This window comes from Peromyscus leucopus, chromosome 3 (genome assembly GCF_004664715.2).
Source record: "Peromyscus leucopus breed LL Stock chromosome 3, UCI_PerLeu_2.1, whole genome shotgun sequence".
In the NCBI taxonomy this organism is placed as follows: Eukaryota; Metazoa; Chordata; class Mammalia; order Rodentia; family Cricetidae; genus Peromyscus; species Peromyscus leucopus.
Genome location: NC_051065.1, coordinates 25,061,687 through 25,082,720, shown reverse-complemented (window position 1 = coordinate 25,082,720; position 21,034 = coordinate 25,061,687). Strand labels below are relative to the sequence as shown.

The 21,034-nt window shown below is 39.1% G+C and overlaps 1 protein-coding gene across 6 annotated transcripts in view; it reads left to right on the top strand.

Annotated features, from left to right (window-relative positions):
• Window positions 1-21,034, top strand: part of Cdk14 (cyclin dependent kinase 14) — a 484,970-nt gene that overhangs the window by 149,886 nt on the left and 314,050 nt on the right. For 5 of the 6 annotated variants that reach the window (XM_028862554.2, XM_028862546.2, XM_028862561.2 and 2 more), the window contains one exon: window positions 9,260-9,354. The exons of the other annotated variant lie outside the window; for it this stretch is intronic. In XM_028862554.2, the coding sequence (XP_028718387.1) occupies window positions 9,260-9,354 (95 nt within the window). The remainder of the gene's footprint in view (window positions 1-9,259; window positions 9,355-21,034) is intronic. 6 annotated transcript variants of the gene reach the window in all.

Here is a 21,034-nt window from a genome sequence, read left to right as displayed (position 1 = left end):
ATTAAAGGCATGTGCTACCACTGCCTGACCTCTATGTTTAATACAGTGACTGGCTTTTTTCTCTGATCCCCAGGCAAGCTTTAGTTGTTAGAGCACAAATAAAATGTCACCACATGCCACTCTTGTACCATTGGGTACATCTTGTCTAACAGGTTGGTTTTATGGTTCACAGAGTCCACAGCTGGGTAAGATCATTGATGCTCCTATTTTCTCAACACACTACATTGTCCTATCCAGCACCCTGAGAGCTAGTCAGCAGAGACCAGGCTTGAAGCTCTGGATTTGGCATCCAAGCTGTGTGATGCCTTTAGCAGTAGGGTCTTAATCATTAGTTTTGTGGGCAACCAAGAGGAATGCCAAGAACCTGTATCCCATACTTGGTACTAAGGTTTTGTTTAATGGCCCACTGTTCCCAAGAATGGCAATGTCTGGTCTTGGAAAGTATTTGCTAAATCTTTTATGCTTTTAAATTGGGTTACCAGATGGTGGCTTTCATACCTCCCTTGTTTTGATTATTGCCCCCCCCTTGTCTCCCCACCCTCTGTTTGAACCCATGTGCTCCAGTGTCCAGTGTCCACCCTTTCCATGTTCATTTATGTCCTATTGCCCTCTTCCTGAAGGTGCCCTGTCCCCTGTTCAGTGTCTCCGTTCTGATTTTCTTGTTTCTGGAGATACTCCTCATTAAAACATGAAATTAAGGAGTGGAAGCTAGGACACACATGGGAAGAAATGCAGCTTTTGTTGTTTTGTACCTTGGTTATTTCTCTCAGTATAAAAATTTCAAGCTCCATATATTTTCATACCAATTTCATGACTTCAGTTTTGTATATAGCTGAATAAAATTCTGTTTTGTATGTATACTCTATTTTCCTTACCCATTCATCTATTGATGGACAACATTAACAAATGGGGCTGTAGCCGGGCAGTGGTGGCGCATGCCTTTAATTCCAGCACTCGGGAGGCAGAGCCAGGCGAATCTCTGTGAGTTCGAGGCCAGCCTGGGCTACCAAGTGAGTTCCAGGAAAGGCGCAAAGCTACACAGAGAAACCCTGTCTCGAAAAACCGAAAAAAAAAACAAAAAACAAAAACAAAAAACAAACAAACAAACAAACAAAAACAAATGGGGCTGAGAATCCTAGATGTTAACATGAAAAGAACGAAACTAAATCCCTATATCTTACCCTGTACAAAACTCAATTCCAAATGGATTGAAGACCTCAGTATATGACCTGATATCCTGAAACTGATAGAGAAAATAGTAGGAAGTACCCTTCAATATATAGACAAAGGTAAGGATATTCTGAAAGGTACTCTGGTAGCTCAGGAAATGAGACCAACAGTGCACAAAAAGGATCTAATGAAACCAAAAGGCTTCTATACAGCAAAGGTAACTGTTAATTGAGTGAAGAGGTAGCTCACAGAATAGAAGAAATTATTTCCCTGATATATTTTCCTCTGATAGAGGACTAGTAACAAAACAAAACAAAACAAAACAAAAAAGACTAAACTCCATGAAAACAAACCAACTTATAAAAAATGTGCTTTGGAACTAAACGGAGAGTTCTCAAAAGAAGAAATTCAAATGGCCAGTAAAAGCTTTAAAAAATATTTAACATACTTGATCATGACAAAAATTCAGATTTAAACCACTTATTGATGTCATACTGCCAAGGATACAAATGGCGGTTCCTGTTGGTGCGGATGTGGGGAAAGGGAACCTTGAACAGTGCTGGTGAGAGTGAAGCCAGTGTAGCCATTTTAGAAACTGTTCTGGAGGCTCCTCCAAAAGCTGGAAATAGAACTACTGTGTGACCCAGCTATATCACCTGGGCACGTGCTCTGAGAAACTTACATCCTGTTACAGAAGCACTTGTACATCTGAGTTCATCGCAGCTCTAGTCACGACAGCTGGGAAGCAGGACTGTGGTTCGCTTGCCCTGATTATTGACAGACAACTTTTTGGTGATAAGTTTTTGCTGTTCTTTATATATTCTAGCCCCCGTCTGAAGTGGATGACAGGTTTTCTCCCATTCTTCAGGCTGTCTTTTCATTCTGGTGATTGTTTCCTTTGTTCTGTAGACTTTTAATTTAATGTGATTCAATTTGTCAATTCCTGGGGATATTTTCCTGTGTTATTAGCATCCTATTCAAAAAGTTCTTGCCTATGCCTGTATCTTGAAGTATTTTCTCTTAGCAGTTTAAATATTTCAGGTTTTAATTTAAAGTCCTTGATGTGTTTTGAATTGATTTTTGTGTAGGGTGAGAAATAGGGATTTAATTTCATTCCTTATACAATCATTTTGCCAGTACCATTTGTTAACATTCAACAAAAAAAGCAAACAACACCTCTTTAGTTACATGTTCAAATTCTGATTTTTTTTTCTCATTGCATAGAATGAGCTTTTGTTAAGAAAGCAGCAATTTGAAAGCTTACTTGCAGGAGTTGATTTTTAGTCTTGATAATATTCATGTACACACATACGGACTATACAAACACATCATATACACAAATACAGGTTGGGGATTTAGCTCAGTGGTAGAGCGCTTGCTTAGCAAGCACAAGGCCCTGGGTTCAATCTTCAGCTCAAAACAAACAAACAAACAAACAAACAAACAAACAAACAAACCAAACACAAATACAAACAAACATTTGGGTAGATTTTTCCCTTCTTTATTTTCAGATATATTCTTTTATTCTGCTTTTGAATTTTCTCAATAGCATATTGTTGATCCCCCTCACATCACAATTATGTGAACTTTTATTTGCCAAAAGTGGTTCTTATGTTTATTGTAATCTTTGATATAGTTGCACTTAACTTCCTTCTTATTTGATGATGATTTACTCAGTATGCTTTTTTTTGAGAATCCCTTGTTCAAGTTCTCTTTCCTTATTCTCTTTCTCTCTTGCATTTCCCCTTCATTCCTCAGTTAATTTAAGATGTATACATTCTTACTTATAAAAATGTAGAAAATACTTTTTAAGGTATAAGAAAAATACTAAGGTTTGTGACTTTGGAGTCAATCAGTGTCTATACTCTATCCTAATTAATTCAGGAAATATCAACATGATTTTCTCTTTCCTTTGCCTTCTGGTACTTGCGTTAGTCCAGCCAAGCCTTGTGTACTATGGAAGTTAATACCTTGATTTATTTGCCTCAGGTGATAAAAGTTGCAGTGTATCCATATCTCTGTTGGCACACTAGCAAATACAATAGTAGTTAAGTCATTGCCTCTTTTTTGTTTTTTTGTTTTTTGTTTTTTGTTTTTTGAGACAGATTCTCTCTGCACAGCTCTGACTGACCTGGAACTTACAATGTAGACTAGGCTGGCCTCAAACTCACAGAGATCCCTCTACCTCTGCTTCCTGAGTGCCGACCACACCCAGCCAAATCACTTCTTTTTTTTTTTTTTTTTTTTTTTTTTTTTTTGGTTTTTCGAGACAGGGTTTCTCTGTGTAGCTTTGCGCCTTTCCTGGAACTCACTTGGTAGCCCAGGCTGGCCTCGAACTCACAAAGATCCGCCTGCCTCTGCCTCCCGAGTGCTGGGATTAAAGGCGTGCGCCACCACCGCCCGGCCCAAATCACTTCTTGACTTTACAAATACTGCTTGCCATTTTGCAGCCCTTGTTACCTTTGATTAACTTTACTATGTAGTCGCAGTCTCTCCTTGAAGTTTCTGGTGAGAATTTTGTTCAAACCTGAGTTTATTGCTATTTCAGCTGTATCTTTTCTCCTATTCAATACTCATTAAGTGTTTTTATACTGATTAAATATTGATCATACAATAACTTTAAAGTCATTCTTACCTTTGCACTGTTACCTCTGTTTCCAGAGTTTTAGTTCCTCTGCCCATGAAACTTTGCTTCTCTTTCATGGTTGCATCCTTGATGATTGTATGAATTGATTTGTGACTTTAGGATTTGTAATTCCTGATTTTATTTGAGAAACTGCTGTCAGCTTATTCTGTTTCTGTCAATTGTGCCAAAAAAAGCCATGATGTAATTATATTTTGATTAAAATCACACTATTAATAAAAAAGCCATTGTTATAACCTTAGGAATAATTGCATTTTCTGATGACTAAGGATGTTGAATATTTTTTCAAATATTTATTGGCCATTTGTTTTTCCACATTGCACTTTCTATAGATGTTGGCTAATTGAGTCTTTGCTTTGCCCTTGTAACCCAAAGAACACATTCTTACCTGTCTTTCCTGTTTTTATAAAATCAAGTCTCCCCTTACCTTTCTTGGAAAGACTTAGTGTTCTTATTCTGTTCACCATTCTTGTGTATACTTAAATGTTTCTGCTATTTTAATCTAATCGTTTTCTTATGAATTTAGGGTCATTTCTCTCAAATTTTATTCCTAGTTACATTATACCATTCAAGATTCCTCAAAATGTCTGATTAGATAATTTTTTTCATGATCATGAATTGTTAGTTTTGAAGAATGCAGTTTTAGTCTCTATGTCACATTTGGAGTGGGCAGGAGACTAAAGAACATATTTAGTGTTTTCATTTTAAATTAATTGTTATAGTTGGCATACAAGTAATGGGCTTCATTGTGGCCTTTCATTTGTCTGTATCATTGTATTTTTTTCTTATTTACCCTGACCACTACTCTCCCCTACAATTTCAATGTACAGCTTTTTCCCTGTAAGTGGTCTTCCCTCTGCTTTCATGTGTGTGTATAAGCAAATCTAGATTCTGCTTATGAGGGAAAATATTCGATATTGTGTTTTCTTCTTCCTTTACATGCCCTCTCCCCACCCCCCACCACTGCCACATTTATCCCCTTTCTGTAGCTGGAGTTATCTCCAGTTCTGCCCAGGCCTGTAGCCACTCAGATCCAAATAAACACACAGACGCTTATATTATTTAAACTGTTTGGCATAATGGCTCAGGCTTCTTGCTATATAGTTCCTATATCTTAAATTAACCCATTTCTATTAATCTATAAGTTGCCACATGGCTTGTGGCTTACCAGTAATTTACATCTTACTTCTCTTGGCAGTGGCAGCTGCCAGCGTCTCCTGACTCAGCCCTCCACTTTCCAGAATTCTCTTCTCTGCTTGTCCCACCTGTACTTCCTGCCAGGCTACTGGCTAATCAGCATTTTATTTGTCAACCAATCAGAGCAACACATTCACAGCATACAGAACATATCCACAGCATTTCCCTTTTCTTTTTCTTCAAAAGGGAAGGTTTTAACTATAACATAGTAAAATTACATATAATAAAATTTATCAAGCAAGAATTACAGTTACAATATCTAGTCTATTTATAATATCTCGTCTATTTGTATTTGGAAAAATTAAAGAAGATATCCTATCTATCCTATATTTGTGAGTGTAAGGTTTTATATCTAACTTACATTTTATCATAACTAAGGAAATTATAACTATCTAGTCTTCAACTACATCAAACACCTCATAAGGATATAACATTACCTAAGTAAACAGGAAGAACATTGTAAGCAACTTCCAAAAATCCAGATTGACAGAGACAGCTGGCTGCCTGGACAGTCACCCAAATTTCTTCTGCAATGTTGGGATATCCATTTTTCTGCCTACAGGCGTAAAGTCTCTCAGTCATTTCTCTCTGTGTCCTGTAGAATGTCTCGTAGTTTCCTCTGTGAAGCAGGAACCTGAAGGACCAGTCAAAGTTTAGTGGTCACCTTTCTATGGCTCCTGCATGTCCAGTCAATCAAGCAGTCCAGGCAAGAACAGATTTTTGCCCAAGTGGCTATTTTTGCCAAGAAGATAAACTCCATATAGAGTGTGTTTGATGTTCATCCTCCTCTCTGAAGTAAATCAGTGCTGCCAAGAACAGACATGTCTCACTGTCCAGAAAGTCTAAATTTTTAAAACATTTTAAATTTCATATTTTGTAGGTCTTAGAAGTGTTTGAAGACTACCTATCTATTTGAAATATATCTGTATATACCTAGAAAATTAAACTAACATGACTATAAGTTTGATTATCATAGAATACTAATTATTAATCTGTATTTTTTAATTATCCACTACAATCTAAATGAGGTACGTAAACATAATACCTCAAACGAAAATAGAAATATATATACAGTATAACAAAATTAAGTTTAAACTTGTATCAATAAACTAAAATCCATAGCAATGTAAAACATTTCTAAACAAGTTGTTGCTCTTTAAAAGTAGGTTACCCTTTCATCCTATCATATGTATATCATATCCCCTTTTCTTCTTTAGAAAGATATTGCATTTATAATCAGTCTGCTTTAAATAAAAATATTGGTTTTGCTCTGTCCCATACCAGAGGGCTCTTCTGATATGGGACAGAAATCTCTCAACCTTTTCTTTTAGCAATACGCTTGGGTTTAGAGAAGGAGTGAGCCAATTCCATTGCCAAAGCCAGCTTGGTATATTTGGGAATTTGGGCGTAGCTTCTCATACTACTTCCTGCTAGAAGAGGGTGCTGTATTCTTATGGGGACACAAAATTTTAGGATTATGGAGTAATCCATGAGGCTGTATTGTCTGAGCCAGTTGCTTTGAAACCGTTCTGGAAGTTGGGTCATCTGGGTCATAGTGTCATTGGAGACCTTTCAGGGATTCTTGGCTGGTCAAACCTGATGTATCTTAATCTGGAACAAATTCATAGCCTCTTGCTTTCTGTGGAAACAAAATCAGAGCCTCCTTCCCAAAGCAACATATCCTTAGATCCAAATTTTGAAGTCAAGGTACCTTTAAAATATACATATTTGTTTACCTGAGCAGTTTTTACAATTAAATGTCTTTCTGCAGTTAAAAATATCAAAGACAACACAATCCAGATTCTCTGTGTAATATCCATCTTTATGTGGCTTATTTTTATATTACTTTTACTTTCTCTAAATACTTAATTTTTTTATAACTATTTCTTTATATAACTGCATATATTACTTTTTTCTCTCTTCCAAGCCTACATACATACATACATTTTTACACACATTGTAAACCATTTAGAGGTTTATCCCATCTGAATCTATCTTATTGTGAATCTATTGCTTTAAACTGCAGTGGTTAGTACTAATGGGTTAGACTCTGCCCACTTCAGCTTTCCAACATGGCGGTGGTACGTTTACTGCCAGCTCTGGGTCTATAAGCCATGTATACCATCAACTCTTAGAAGCAGTGGTCTGTGCTTCTATCAAAGCAGCCTGTAGCCCAGAAACCTCTTTTTTTTTTTTTGGTCTGTACTAGCAAAGGCTAAATCTAGCATGCAGGGTAATGTGGGGCTTGCAGATGCCTCACTCCTGCCATGCTATAGGTCAAGCCCTCACACCACAAACCTGCCATAGGGTAGCTCAAGCCCACAGGCTGTGGCTAACTTGGGAGAGACAACTAGGAAGCTGTTTTTAGTTTTGTTTTAGAATCTTCTTTCTCAGGTTTTAGGTGGAAACTCTAGGTGTTGGGCACCATTTTTAGCTGGAGTTATCTTCAGTCCTGCCCAGGCCCACAGCCACTCAGATCTAAATAAACAAACAAGACACTTAGCTTATATTAATTGAACTATTTTTTTGGCCTAATGGCTCAGGCTTCTTGCTATCTAGTTCCTATATCTTAAATTAACCCATTTCTATTAATCTGTAAGTTGCCACATGACTTGTGGCTTACTGGTGCTTTACATCTTACTTCTCGTGGTGGCGGCTGGCAGTATCTCCTGACTCAGCCCTCCACTTCCCAGAATTCTCTTCTCTGCTTGTCCTGCCTGTACTTCCTGCCAGGCTACTGGCCAATCAGTTTTTTTTTTATCAACCCATCAGAGCAACACATTCACAGCATACAGAACATATCCACAGTGCCTTTCCTCCCTCACCATAGTCTCTCTTCTTTTATGATATCTGTATATGTCTTACATATGAATTTACACACACCTCACACACAGATATATAAATAGGTGTGTCCATATATGACAGAAAACATGGTTCATGTATTTCTGAGTCTGACTTGTGGTGCTTGTGTTATTGTTATTTTTACATAACTTTATCATGTTAGTGATAATCTCTATCAATTTTCCTGAGGATGATATTAATTTCAGTTTCATTATGGCTGAATAAAATTCCCTGTGTGTATAAACCATAGTTTCAGCAAATTAATCTGCTGCTGATGCTCTTGGTGGGTTGCATGTCTTGTATATTTTGAGTTCCTCACTTCTATAGTAAAATCACTAAGTTACTCTCTCACCAGCAGTGTATCATTGTGGTGAGATAGCATCTCAATGTTGTTTTAATTTTCATTTTCTTGATAGCTAAGGATGTTGAACAGTTTCCAGAGACTGGCCATTTGTATTTCTACATTGGAGAATATTTCTATTTATTCATCTATTTATTGACTAGATGATTTTTCATGTCTAATTTCTTGAGACCTTTCTTTATTGTCTGTGTTAATCTTCATGACATATCCACTTGGCAAAGATTTTCTACCATTCTGTAGGCCATCTCTCCATGCTGATGCTTGTCTCCTCTGCAGTGCAGACATCCTTGATTTCATGTGCTCTCATTGGTCAGTCCTTAATGTTTTTTCTGACCTATTAAAATCAAGGTTAGAACGACCAGTTATCTCTAAATAGTATACTTTATCTATTTGATTTACTGCTAAGATATGTTGGAGGAGTATTTTTTGTGAGTGAATATTGTATAGAGTCATGATTTACCATAAAAGTAACACAGTATTCCCAGAATTATCCATTGTACAATTTATGTTTTAACTGCAGCTATGTTATAACTAGAAAGTCATAGATAAGATGGCCATTCTAATAAAACTTTGTGGATAGTAAAATGTGAGTTTTGTACAACTTTCATGTCTTTTGTTTCCTTCCCAACTATTGAAACAAGGTAACAGTTATTCTACATACATGGGGTGGGCTATGTTTGACCTGTGTATAATAGTTTATTAATGTCTAACTTAGAAGATTATGCCATAATATAGAAGATGTTCATATCACATTGAATGTGAGAACACAGATCATAAAACATGTATACTGAGTGCGACAACATCTATATAAAAAAATCGTTTCCAGCAAGACAGCTTTGGGGGATGCTATATCAAAATATTTACAGTGCTCCCTTGGTTAGATTATGGGTAAATTTAATCCTACATGTGTTTGTTTTGTATGTTCTGAATTTGTACTATGACTGTTTATTGCATTGTTTTAAAAATATCAGAAAAAGTTATTTATGCAGTGTCAGCAAATTGGTACATTGATACAATCTGTTTTGTTTTCCCTGTTTTATGTTCAGCCAACAAGTCCCAAGTTTGGAAAAGCTGACTCATATGAAAAACTGGAAAAGCTAGGGGAAGGATCTTATGCAACAGTGTACAAAGGGAAAAGCAAGTAAGTTAAATGTTTTACAGAATGTGTCATATGTTCAGGGTATCTGTGCTCTCACTATTAAATAACAGCATATTTAAATAACTCAAATTTACTACATAATAGATTTTCCTGCTGTTTGGTTTCCTGACTCCGGTGAATCTGCTTCAAACAAATCTAAAAGCAAATGGAAATTGTTTTCCTGAGGCAAATGGCTCTGCAGACTTCTCTAACGTAGCTTACTATTTCTCAATGGAGTTAGAGCCCCCAAATGGGAATTATTTTTCAGGTGAATGAAGTCGTTAATTTCTCATGGTGGTTTAGTGTTTATTATTATTTTTTCCATTTTTCCCATTTATTGAAAATAGATTCTTTTCTCATACAATATATACTACTGCCTATATATACTCATGAGACCCACAGAAATACTGAGTTAAAAAGCTATACTATATACACAGAGAACCTGGTGCAGATCCATATAGGCCCTGTGCCCACTGCCTCCGTCTCTGAGAGCTCAGGTGTGCCTTTCTTAGTTGATTCAGCAGACCTTTTTCTCCTGGTGGTCTTCATCCTCCCTTGCCTTTTTTTCCTGGGGGTTCCCTGAGCTCTGAGGGGAAGGATTAAATGGAGACATTGCATTTAAACTTTCTCTCCAATAATGTCTGGCTGGGGGTCCCTGATCCTGTTCCCTTCTGCTGTCAGAGGAAGCATCTCTGTTGATGACTGAATAATGCACTGATCCGTGAGTATGGCAGAATGTCATTTTATTGTTTGTTGTTTGTTAGTTTAGACCAGCAGTGTTTGGTTTTACCCTAGGTCTCTGGTTCTTGGTCGCCCAAGCAGTGACAGTTATGGGGTCTATCCAGTGAAGTAGGCCTTAGCCAAATCAGACATTGGCTGGTTACTCCCACGGGTTCTGTGCCACTGTTACCCTAGCACATAAGGACAGATTGTAGGTCAAAGGTTTTATGTCAGGGTTGGTATTTATGTTTCTCTTTTGCTAGCCTGTAGAGTACCTTCCTGCATCAAAGACAGCAAAGAATGTGGAATGAAGGCTCCATATAGGCACCAGCTGGACCTCCTCATGTTCAATGAGTTGTGTGGATGTTGTCCTCAGCAATGATGCCCCACTGTCAGATTGCAGAGAGTAATATATTATTATCTTAGCATCACCCTGGGTTGTTTGAAGCTTTTCATGTGATTCCCTTAGCCAGTAAGTCATTTGACTGCAACCTAGTCCCTGTACTAGAAGCCTTGTTTAGCAACAAGAGGTGGCCAGTTGATTCCTTATTCTCCATTATTAGGAGACCTCATTAGGATCACCTTCATATATTTTAGGAAGTTTCACTGCACTGGGTTTCCATACCCTCCCTCAAAGCCCCAGTTTCAGCTGTTTCTCCCTGCGTTCCCTCCCACTCTCCTCCCTCCCCCCCCCTCTTCCTATCTGACCCTCCTGTTCCTGCCCCACTGGTAAAATCTATTCTGTTTGTCCCTCCCAGGGAAATCCATGTGCTCACCCTAGACTCTTTCTGTATGCCTGACCTTTCTGGGTCTACAGACTGTAGGGTGGTTATCATATACTTAATGGCTAATCTCCACATAGAAAAGAATATATACCGTATTTACTTTTCTGGGTCTGGGTGACCTCATTCAGGATGATTTTTTTTCTAGTTCCATCCATTTGCCTTGAAATTTCATGATGTCTTTCCTTCCTTCCTTCCTTCCTTCCTTCCTTCCTTCCTTCCTTCCTTCCTTCCTTCCTTCCTTCCTTCCTTCCTTCCTTTCTTTTTTTTTTCCTTTGGTTTTTTGAGACAGTGTTTCAATGTGTAGCTTTATGCTTTTTTTGGAACTTACTCTGTAGCCCAGGCTGGCCTGGAACTCACAGAGATCCACCTGGCTCTGCCTCCCAAGTGCTGGGATTAAAGGCATGTGCCACCACTGCCTGGCTAAAACTTTTTTGTTTGTTTGTTTGGTTTTTGTTTGTTTGTTTGTTTTCGAGACAGGGTTTTGATGTGTAGTTTTGGTGCCTGCCCTAGATCTCACTCTGTAGACCAGGCTGGCCTCGAACTCACAGAGATATGCCTGGTTCTGCCTCCCTTGTGTTGGGACTAAAGGCGTGTGCCACCGCCCGGCATGATGTCATTATTTTAACAGCTGAGTAATACTCCATTGTATAAAATGTTCCACATTTTATCCATTCTGATGTTGAGGGACATCTAGGGCTTAGAAAAAGTATAAGTGATCTAAATCCAAACATACTGTCACTGTTGCATCTTCTTGTATTAAACATTTATTCCACTTTCCCCAAGTCACTTGCTTTAAAACTGTGAACTCTCATTTCCTTCCCTTGTACTTGTCTACTTTGGCCTGTGCTTGCACCCAGAGAAGCACCTCTTTCCCTCTTTCCCACAGTGCTCTTCCTCCATTGCTTTCTTGAGAGTAAAGGACAGACTTTTTTTTTTTTTTTTTTTTTTTTTGAGCCAGTGACTTTACTAGGATAAGTTACAGGAGTTTGGGCGATAGATATTTGTTTTTGTTAAGGAACAAGGGTGCCTCAAAGGAAGCTCGTTGACCGTCAGCCCCAATTCCCCCAGCCTAGGTGACTCCTGAAAGCTGCCTCCCTGGAGGTCTCCGGCAGACTTGTAGTCAGCTGAACAGCTCAGCTCTTCCTCTGCCCGAGGACTGTTTACTGCTTTCATCAACTGTGGAGGAGCCTAGTGAAACAGTGTTTGTTTGACTTTTGGGTGCTTGAACTGAGTCTTGTGAAACTGTGTCTCCATTCAGAAGAGAATGTTTCAATTTGGATGAGTTTTCTATACAAATATCAGTGACTGAATAATGATACTATATTTTCTCAGATATCAAAGAATGCTTTTAGTCATTTTATATTACATTTTTTCTATTTTATTTTATTGAATTGTTTTCATATAATATAATTTGATTACTCCTCCCCCTACTTTTAGTCCTCCCAAGTCCTCTCCACCTTCCCTTCCATTTGGATCTACTTCCTTTCTGTTTCTCATCAGAAAATAAATAGGCTTCTAAGAGATAGTAAAATAAAATATAAGATATATCCCCCCAAAAAAATCAACAGCAACAACAACAAAAAACAAAAACAAAAAAACAAACCCCCACACTGGAATAGGACAAAACAGTAGTAGAAGAGCCCAAGAAATAGCACAAGAAACAAATATAGGCACAGGGACACACTCATTAACACACTAAAGAATCCCATAAAACTCCAAATCAGAAGCCATTATATATATATATATATATATATATATATATATATATATATATATATATACCTGTAGGATTAAAAAAACAAAGAAAAAAAGGTCTTAAAGATAAAATTAAATTGAAAGAAAGGAAGGGAGGGAGGAAGAGAGAGCGAGCATGAGCCTCTGGAGAAAGACGGCCTAAGTTAGTTTTTCTGTTGACCGTCTGCTGTTGAGCAGGAGGCCTACCCTTAAGAGTGCTTTGTCTCCCCAGTGAGATTCCCATGGAGAAAACTAAGGTTTCATTCACAAGTGGTTATAAAATGGAGATTGCTTCTGGTTTAGGGATGGGGGAGTGTGTCCACTTCTCCTTTAAGCTCTGGGATCCCATCTGGTGCAGACCTGTTTAGGCCGTGTGCATGCTGTCTCAGTCTCTGAGTTCATGTGTCCTCGATCTCGTTGATTTAGGGGGCTTTACTTTCTTGCTGTCCTCCATCACCTCTGGGTCTTACACTTTTTCTGCCTCCTCTTCTGTGGAGGCCCCGAGAAAAGGGATTTGATAGAGACATCTATTTTAGGGTGGTATGTTCCATGGTCTCTCACTTTCTGCAAAATGTCTCTATATTTATTCTCATCTGCTTCAGGAAGAAACTTCTCTGGTTCTCTGGTGGTGATTGAGCCAGGTGCTGATGTTTGGGGATAGCAGAATGCCATTTGGAGTCATTTTATTGCTACTTTTTTTTTTTGTTTTAAGAATAATAATATTCAGTTTTACCCTAGGTCACTGGGCTATCTAGTCTCTGGTTTCCAGTCACCCAAAGCAGTGTAAGGTGTGGGTTACATCTTGTGGGGTGAGCCTTCAGTAAAATCACATATCGTTTTCTCACTCCCACAAGCTTTGTGCCACAATTGCATGAGCATATCTTGTAGACAGGACATCATAGTAGAATGAAGATTTGTAGCTGGGTTGGTGTTTACATTTCTTCTGTGGTAGTGTGCAGAGTACCTTCCTATACCCAAGATGCTTCCCTGTAGTCATGAAGGCCCTAGGTAGGCACCATCTAGACTTCTCCATGTTCAATGAGTTGTGTAAGTGTTGTTTTCAGGAAAGGGGCTGTGCTATCAGTTTGTGGAGAGCAGCTTATAATTTTAGCAACAGCCTTTAGTTCGGGGGTTCTGATGGGACCCCTTTGACCAACAGCTTAATTAGATGTAATCCATTCCTAGATGGCTAGTTGGGGCTATGTATCACCCATTATTTGGTGTTTTCATTTAGATTGCTTTCGTGTATGTATGTAGTAGTTTAAAAGAACATGGCCCCCATAGGCCCATAGGGAGTGACACTATTAGGAGGTGTGGCCTTGTTGGAGTAGGTGTGGTGTTGTTGGCGGAAGTGTGTCTCAGTCTCTTCCTGCTGTATTTGGATCTGCATATAGAACTCCCAGCTACTTCTCCAGCACTCTGTGGGCCTGTATGCCACCATGCTTCCCACCATGATGACAATGGACTAAGCCTTTGAACTGTAAGACAGTCCCAATTAAATGTTTTCCTTTGTAAGAGTTGCTGTCATCCTGTCTCTTCACAGGAGTAGCAACCCTAACCATGAGAACGTATATATTTTAGAAAGCTTTGGCTGTATTAGGTTTCCATACTACCCCTCACATGGCCATTAGTTGTAGCTGTCTCTCCCTGTATTCCCTCCCTCCCTCCCCTCCCCTTTGCTGCTTGATTCTCCTGTTCCAGCCTGCCCATCTATCCATAACTATATATTTTCATCTCCCTCTCCTAATAAGATCTATTTATTTCCCCTAGTTCCTTGCTCTACAGTTAACCTCTGGCTCTATGGAGTATAGCTTGTTTATCATTGACTTAGCAGCTAATAAAAGTGAATACATACCATATTTGTTTTTCTGAGGGTGTGTAACTTCACTTAGTGTGATTTTTTTTCTGGTTCCATCCATGTACCTGCAAATTTCGTTTTTTTAGATGACTGAGTTATACTTATTGTGTAAATGTACCATATTTTCTCTATCCAGTCCTCTGTTGAGTGACATCTATGTTGTTTTCAATTTCTGGCTACTATGAATAGAGCAGAAATGCACATGGTTGACCAAATGTGTCTTTGGTAGGATGAAGTGTCCTTGGGGTATATATGCTTAAGAGTAGTGTACCTAGATATTTGAAGTGATTCAAGTCCCCTGTCCCTGAGGGACTGCCATACTGATTTACACAGTGGGAGTGCAAACTTGTGCACTTTTCCATAGTGGCTGTTCATGTTTGCACACCATCCTTGCTGTGTTATTGAGCTATCACTTGGGTAATTTTTTTTTTGTACCCATTTTGGCAGACGTAAGATGAAATCTGAACATAGTTTTGATATGCATTTTCCTGAAGGCTAAGGATGTTGAACAGTTCTTTAAGTGTTTCTAAGCCATTTGAGTTCCCTTTTGAGAATTCTCTGTTTGGATCTGTACCCCATTTTTGATTAGGTTGCATTCTTGATTTCTAGTTTCTTGACTCTTTTCTGGATTTTGGATATTAGCCCTTGTGTGGCTGGTTTTCTGTGTCAACTTGACACAAGCTAGAGTCATCGGAGAGGAAGAGCCTCAGTTGAGGAAATGCCTCTATAGGATCCATCATTTTCTCAATTAGTGATTAATGGGGAAGGGCCCAGCCCATTGTGGATGGTGCCATCTCTGGGTAGTCGTCTTGGGTTTTATAAGAAAGCAGGCTGAGCAAACTAGGTGAAGCACATCAGCTCCTGCCTCCAGGATCCTGCCCTGTTTGAGTTTCTGTCCTGACTTCCTTCAGTGACGAACAGCAATGTGCAAGCATAAGCTGAATAAACCCTTTCCTCCCCAACTTGCTTTTTGGTCACGGTATTTCACTGCAGCAATAGAAACCCTACAACAGCCCTCCACTGGATGTGTAGTTGGTAAACATCTTTTCCCATTCTGTAGGTTGCTGTTTTGTCTGAGTGATGGTGTCCTTTGCCATGCAGAAACTTTTCAGTTTTGTGCTGTCCTATTTATCAATTATTGATCTTAGTGCCTGTGTTAATGGCTTTCTGTCCAGAAGTCTTTTCCTCTGCTAATGAGTTCAAGGATATTCCTTATTTTCTCCTCTCTATAGTTCATTGTATATGATTTTATGTTGAGTTCTTTGATCTATTTGGAGTTGAATTTTGTGCAGGGTGAAAAATACCCATTTTGAATCTTTTACATACAGCTTTTGTTGGGTCTCTTTGTGGTTTGGATATCAGAGAACTGTGGCCTCACACAATGAATTGGGCAGTGTTCCTTCTGTTTCTATATTGTGGAATAATTTGAGGAGTATTGACGTTAACTATTCTTTGAAAGTATGGTAGAAATCTATGCCAAAGCCATCTGGTCCTTGGGTTTTTTTGTTTGGGAGAATTTTATCAACTGTTCTATTTCACTGGGAGTTATAGGTCTGTTTAAATTGCTTATCTGATCTTGATTTAACTTTTGTAGGTGGTATGTATCTAGAACACTATTCTTTTCTTTTAGATTTTTCAGTTTGCTGGAGCACAGGCTTTTCCAGATATGGATTTTTAAAAAACCTCCTAGACGTATTTCTGAGGATTCTTTCTCCCACACTTTCCCATCTCTGAATGCAGGGAGCAACTGTATTTAGTGACAAGAAGCTTGTAGGAAGCTTCTGTTTTAGGAATAACTCGAGACAAAGGCCTTGTTTCACCTTAATAATTTTACCAAATGATACTGAAAATAATTTTGCAAACCATCCCTGTTGTAACATCTTTATGAAATCTATGACAGAAAATTGAAGTAGAACATGTAATGGAAAAGTTTGATTTATGTCTAATTTGGGATAAAGAGAGAGCCCATTTTTCTTCAGAGCTTTTGAAGAAAGAATATTACACATTCCTTATAAAGATTATGTGCTAAGAAACACAGAAATATCCTATTAAAAGTAGTAATTGTGTTAACTGTGAGTGCTACTAGAGGGTTTATTTTTTCAGTATGGCATCAACATGATAGGGCATGGAAAAAAGTAGAGCCAGATAACTATACTATTTTTTAAAAGACTTATTTTCTAATGTGTACAGTATTCTATCTGCATGTATGCTTGCAGACCAGAAGAAGGGCCAGATCTTATTACAGATGGTTGTGAGCCACCATGTGGTTGCTGGGAATTGAACTCAGGACCTGTGGAAGAGCAGCCAGTGCTCTTAACTGCTGATCTCTCCAGCCCCAGATAATAATACTATTAATGATATAAGCAGCTTGGGAGCATGGATGGCTAGAATAATGCTTTGAATGCTGAAGCTAATGTTTACAGAGGTTGCATTCCAAGATTTGTATCTTTCCTAAAGAGAATTAGTAGTCATGTAAAAACGACTTGTACATTTAAGATTAATAATGTGATGCTAACTTGCCATTATGCAGCAATTATTCGGTGTAAATCACGCTACCTATTTTTACCTCATTTAACTCTTGCAGTGATCTACATGATAGAGGTGTCACAATCATCCCCATCTCACCCATCAGCAGCCTTGTTGCATGGACTTTCATCAACTTTTCCTGCTCACACATGTAGTTAGTAGCAACACATGTTTAGCTCATGTCTTTTTGGCTGTTCTACATTTCCCCCTAATCACAACACCATTCCTTCTTATTATACAAGCTGTAAAGCCCTGGAAAGATTTGGTCCTTGTTGAATAATCCAGATGGTTCTCACATATGCTGTGACTTGTTTCAATTGTGATTCAGACAAAAGCAAACATCCTATTTGATGATAAGGAAGCAAACCAAGAACTTAGAACTGCCTGCCATAAAAAAGTGCGTTCAGCGAATGTGCAGGTTCATAACCATTGAATGTTTAACGTGCAGATTTACTTGACAGTCCTGGAGAGTGTTGAACATTTTTCCATTTATTGTTCCTGGATATGAAAAGAGACTTCCCTAGTACCTTTACTTTTTGAGAAAGATGATTCTGGACAATTGATAGCTTTCATTCCAGTAGGTTTTTGTTGTTTTTTGATTTTTGTTTTTCGAGACAGTTTTTCTCTGTGTAGCTTTGGATCCTGTCCTGGAACTCACTCTGTAGCCCAGGCTGGCCTTAAACTCACAGAGATCTGCCTGCCTCTACCTCCCGAGTGCAGGGATTAAAGGCGTGCGCCACCACCACCCAGTTCATTCCAGTAGTTTTAAAATGATCTTGTCAGCATTTCTTCAGAAGTCTCAAGCCTGCTGGTCACATGCAGATTTTTATTTCCTTCAGCAGGAGATGAATACCATTGCCCACTCACCAGATTTAAGAAATGATAGGCTGTCTGGACTCCCTTCCTTTTGGGTATCAAGGTCTGGATAAGACAACAGCTATGCACTTGCCCTACAGAAGAATATGAGAGTTTGTTTGGTACATTCCTAGAGTGAAGCATAATTACAGGAGCCTTTCAAACCATGGGAGCTTGTTTCTCTTCAACATTCTCTAGTAAATGTCAGCATCCCTTCCTCTATCTTGAGACATTTTGTTTAGCATCCTCTTCAGTTTTTCATTATCTTCCCAAAAAGCTGCTTGGACTTTGAGATTTCTGTGATTTCCCATTTGTGAGTATTTCACACACATGTTCATTGTATTGATGTATCGGTGTCATGTTTAGAGTTTATCACCACCTGGCCAGGGCTGGCAAAACCAAGAACCACAAATTCGGTGGTTAAATATCAGAATTTTGTTGTACTACAGTTCCGGAGCTGGAAGTGAAAGGTCTAGCTAGTGTTGCCGTAGGGCCTGCGCTACCACCACCCATTCACCATGTCCAAGCGAGGGGCTGTGGATTAAAAAATAGAGACAAGAAACAGTGGGTCATTCGCCACAGCAGAATGCCGAATGCCATTTATTGAAGGAGGGAGGAAACCTTAAATACAGGCTTACAGCACAATGGAGGATCCCCAGAGGGCAGAAGTTCGCTACCCAATGTTCTACATTCTTGAATCTAAGCTGTTTATACCAAATGCAGGATACACAAACAAGGAGCCTCTGATGAGCATTCAGGAAGAAGGAAACCTGCAGGGAATCAGCATAGGGAGGACATCTGGTCAAGGTCAGCAAGCAGGCAACAGTTTACTCAATATGGGGAGCCAGGGCCCTACAAGCTAGTTTTCCAGTATCAAGGTTTAAAATTCCTTTTATTTAACAGGCCTTCATGCCAACCAGAGATCTTGTACCACCAAAGTATGAGTGCTGCTATTGCATCCTTATGGGACCATGCTGACATCCTGGTCATTGTTGTATTTCATAGGCACCATAGCTTGGTAGGACTGTTGGTTGTATCCCTCCTTGGAAGCTTGCCATGTACTTTCTGGTGCCATGAAAGCTAGTACTCAGGTAGAAATCTTTCAGGTGTCTGAGATGCATGGTGTCTTCATCAATAGACTAATTTTCCACTTCTGTGGGGCATCCAAGGATGTTATCAATAGCATATAATGTTTTGTGAGTCTCTTGGACAACTCTGACCAACAATTCAAAAGATGGCTCCTTATGCCGAGTTCTGGGGCTTATTAAGATATTCTGTGGCTCTTGTAGGGAGGTAGACAATGCATCTTCTTTTTTAAAGCTCTGAACTTAACTATTTTTCTCTTTTATTGAAAATAGATTCTTTTCTCATACAGTATATCCTGATTACAGTTGTCTTCCTTCTATTCTTCCCAGCCTGTTCCTCCATCCAGATTCACTCCCTTTCTGTCTCACTAGAAAAGAACAAGTATTTAAGGGATAATAACAAAATGTAATAAAGTAAAATATAATAAGAAAAAACAAAACCCACTATATCGAAATTGGCCAAGTCAAACCAACAGAAGTAAAAGAATCCAAGAGGAGGCACAAGAATCAGAGACTCATTTGTTCAGACTCTCAGGAGTCTATAAGAATACTAAGCTGGAAGCTATATATGTGGAAGACTTGGTGCAGACCAGAGTCAGCTCTATGCTTGCTGCTTCAGTCTTTGTGAGCTCCTATGAGCCTTGCTCAGTTGATTCAGAGGGCCTTGTCCTCCTGATGTCCTCCATCTCCTCTGGCCCTTGCACTTTCCCCCCTCCTTTCTGTGGATTTCCCTGACCCTGAGAGGAGGCATTTGATGGAGACATGCCATTTAGAGCTGAGTATTCCAAGGTCTCTCCTCCCACTCCCCCTCTGTAATGTCTGGTTGCGGGTCTTTGTATTTTGACCTTACCATGTTTAATTAGGTTTTTAAGTCAAGGCCTCACTGCTTAGTCTAGGCTGCTCTGGAACTTGCTATGTGGACCAGGCTGCCCTTGAACTTTCAGTAATCCTTGTGGCCTTTTGCTCCCAAATGCTATGGATTTCAGGTGTGCACCACTTTCCTGGGCCAGGACTCATTAATATATATTTTAAAATATTTGTTCATTTATTTTTGTGTGGCTGTGGTGTGTATGTGGAGGAGAACTTGTGGGAGGTAGTTCACTCTTTCTACCATGCGGGTCCTGAGATTAAACTCAGTCAGGCATGGTGGCTATGGACTTTACCCACTGACCTATTTTGCTAGTCCATGTTAATATTTTTAGAGTTTATTCTACCAATGTTTGTTGTGTTTATTTATAATTATCCCCCTCAGTGCTGCATTAGTTAACTTACTCACTGCTATGGCAAAATAATTGAGAAAAGCAACTTGAGGAAGCTCACAGCTTGAGGGGATTCAGCCACAGCCAGCCATGGCAGGAACTGGTCACGTGGTGACAGTCAGGAAGCTGGGAGCTGTGAATGCTGGTGCTTAGCCTGCTTTATAGTTTTTTTTTTTCTTTTCTTTTTTTTTAACTTAGTCTTGGACGTAAGCCCATGGGATGCTGCTGTCCACATTCTGGGTGGGCCTTTCCTTCTCAGAAAGACTCTCAGGCATACTTACCCAGAGCTGTGCCTTTTAGGCGATTCCAAGTCCAGTCAAGCTGATGATGAAAGTAATATTGTAGGAGAAAAGGACTAGATATAGATTTGCCCTTAGGAAACTTAATATCATCATCATCACTGTCGTAGTTCTTTGACATTTTCATACATGTGCATGATATATTCTCATTATTCTCTCCCCAAACATTTCACCTCCTCTGATTCCCTAAGATACCCTTCTCCCCATCCTGCCAGTCACTTTCCTAGAGGCATTACTTCTGATTTTGTTTTGTAACCAATTTGGTTTAGCCACTAGAAAAAGAGACTTCTTTGATCGAGACTGAGAGGAGTATTTGTCTATGTGTATAAAGATAAATACTCATTCAGAAGACAGTTTGACGTTGTGTCCGTTTAGCTGAGAAACAGAACTAAGTCCTTCTGCAAGGGCCTAGGGCCTCCCCGGCCATGGGATTTTGAGTGGGTGTAAGGTAATAGGCATGTGTTTATGTTTGTGAAGTGGGCCTCATGTCTATTTAAAGCAATTGCTTATCCCCACAACAGTCATGCTACTGCTGCAACAGGAGACCACATCTTGCCTGGCC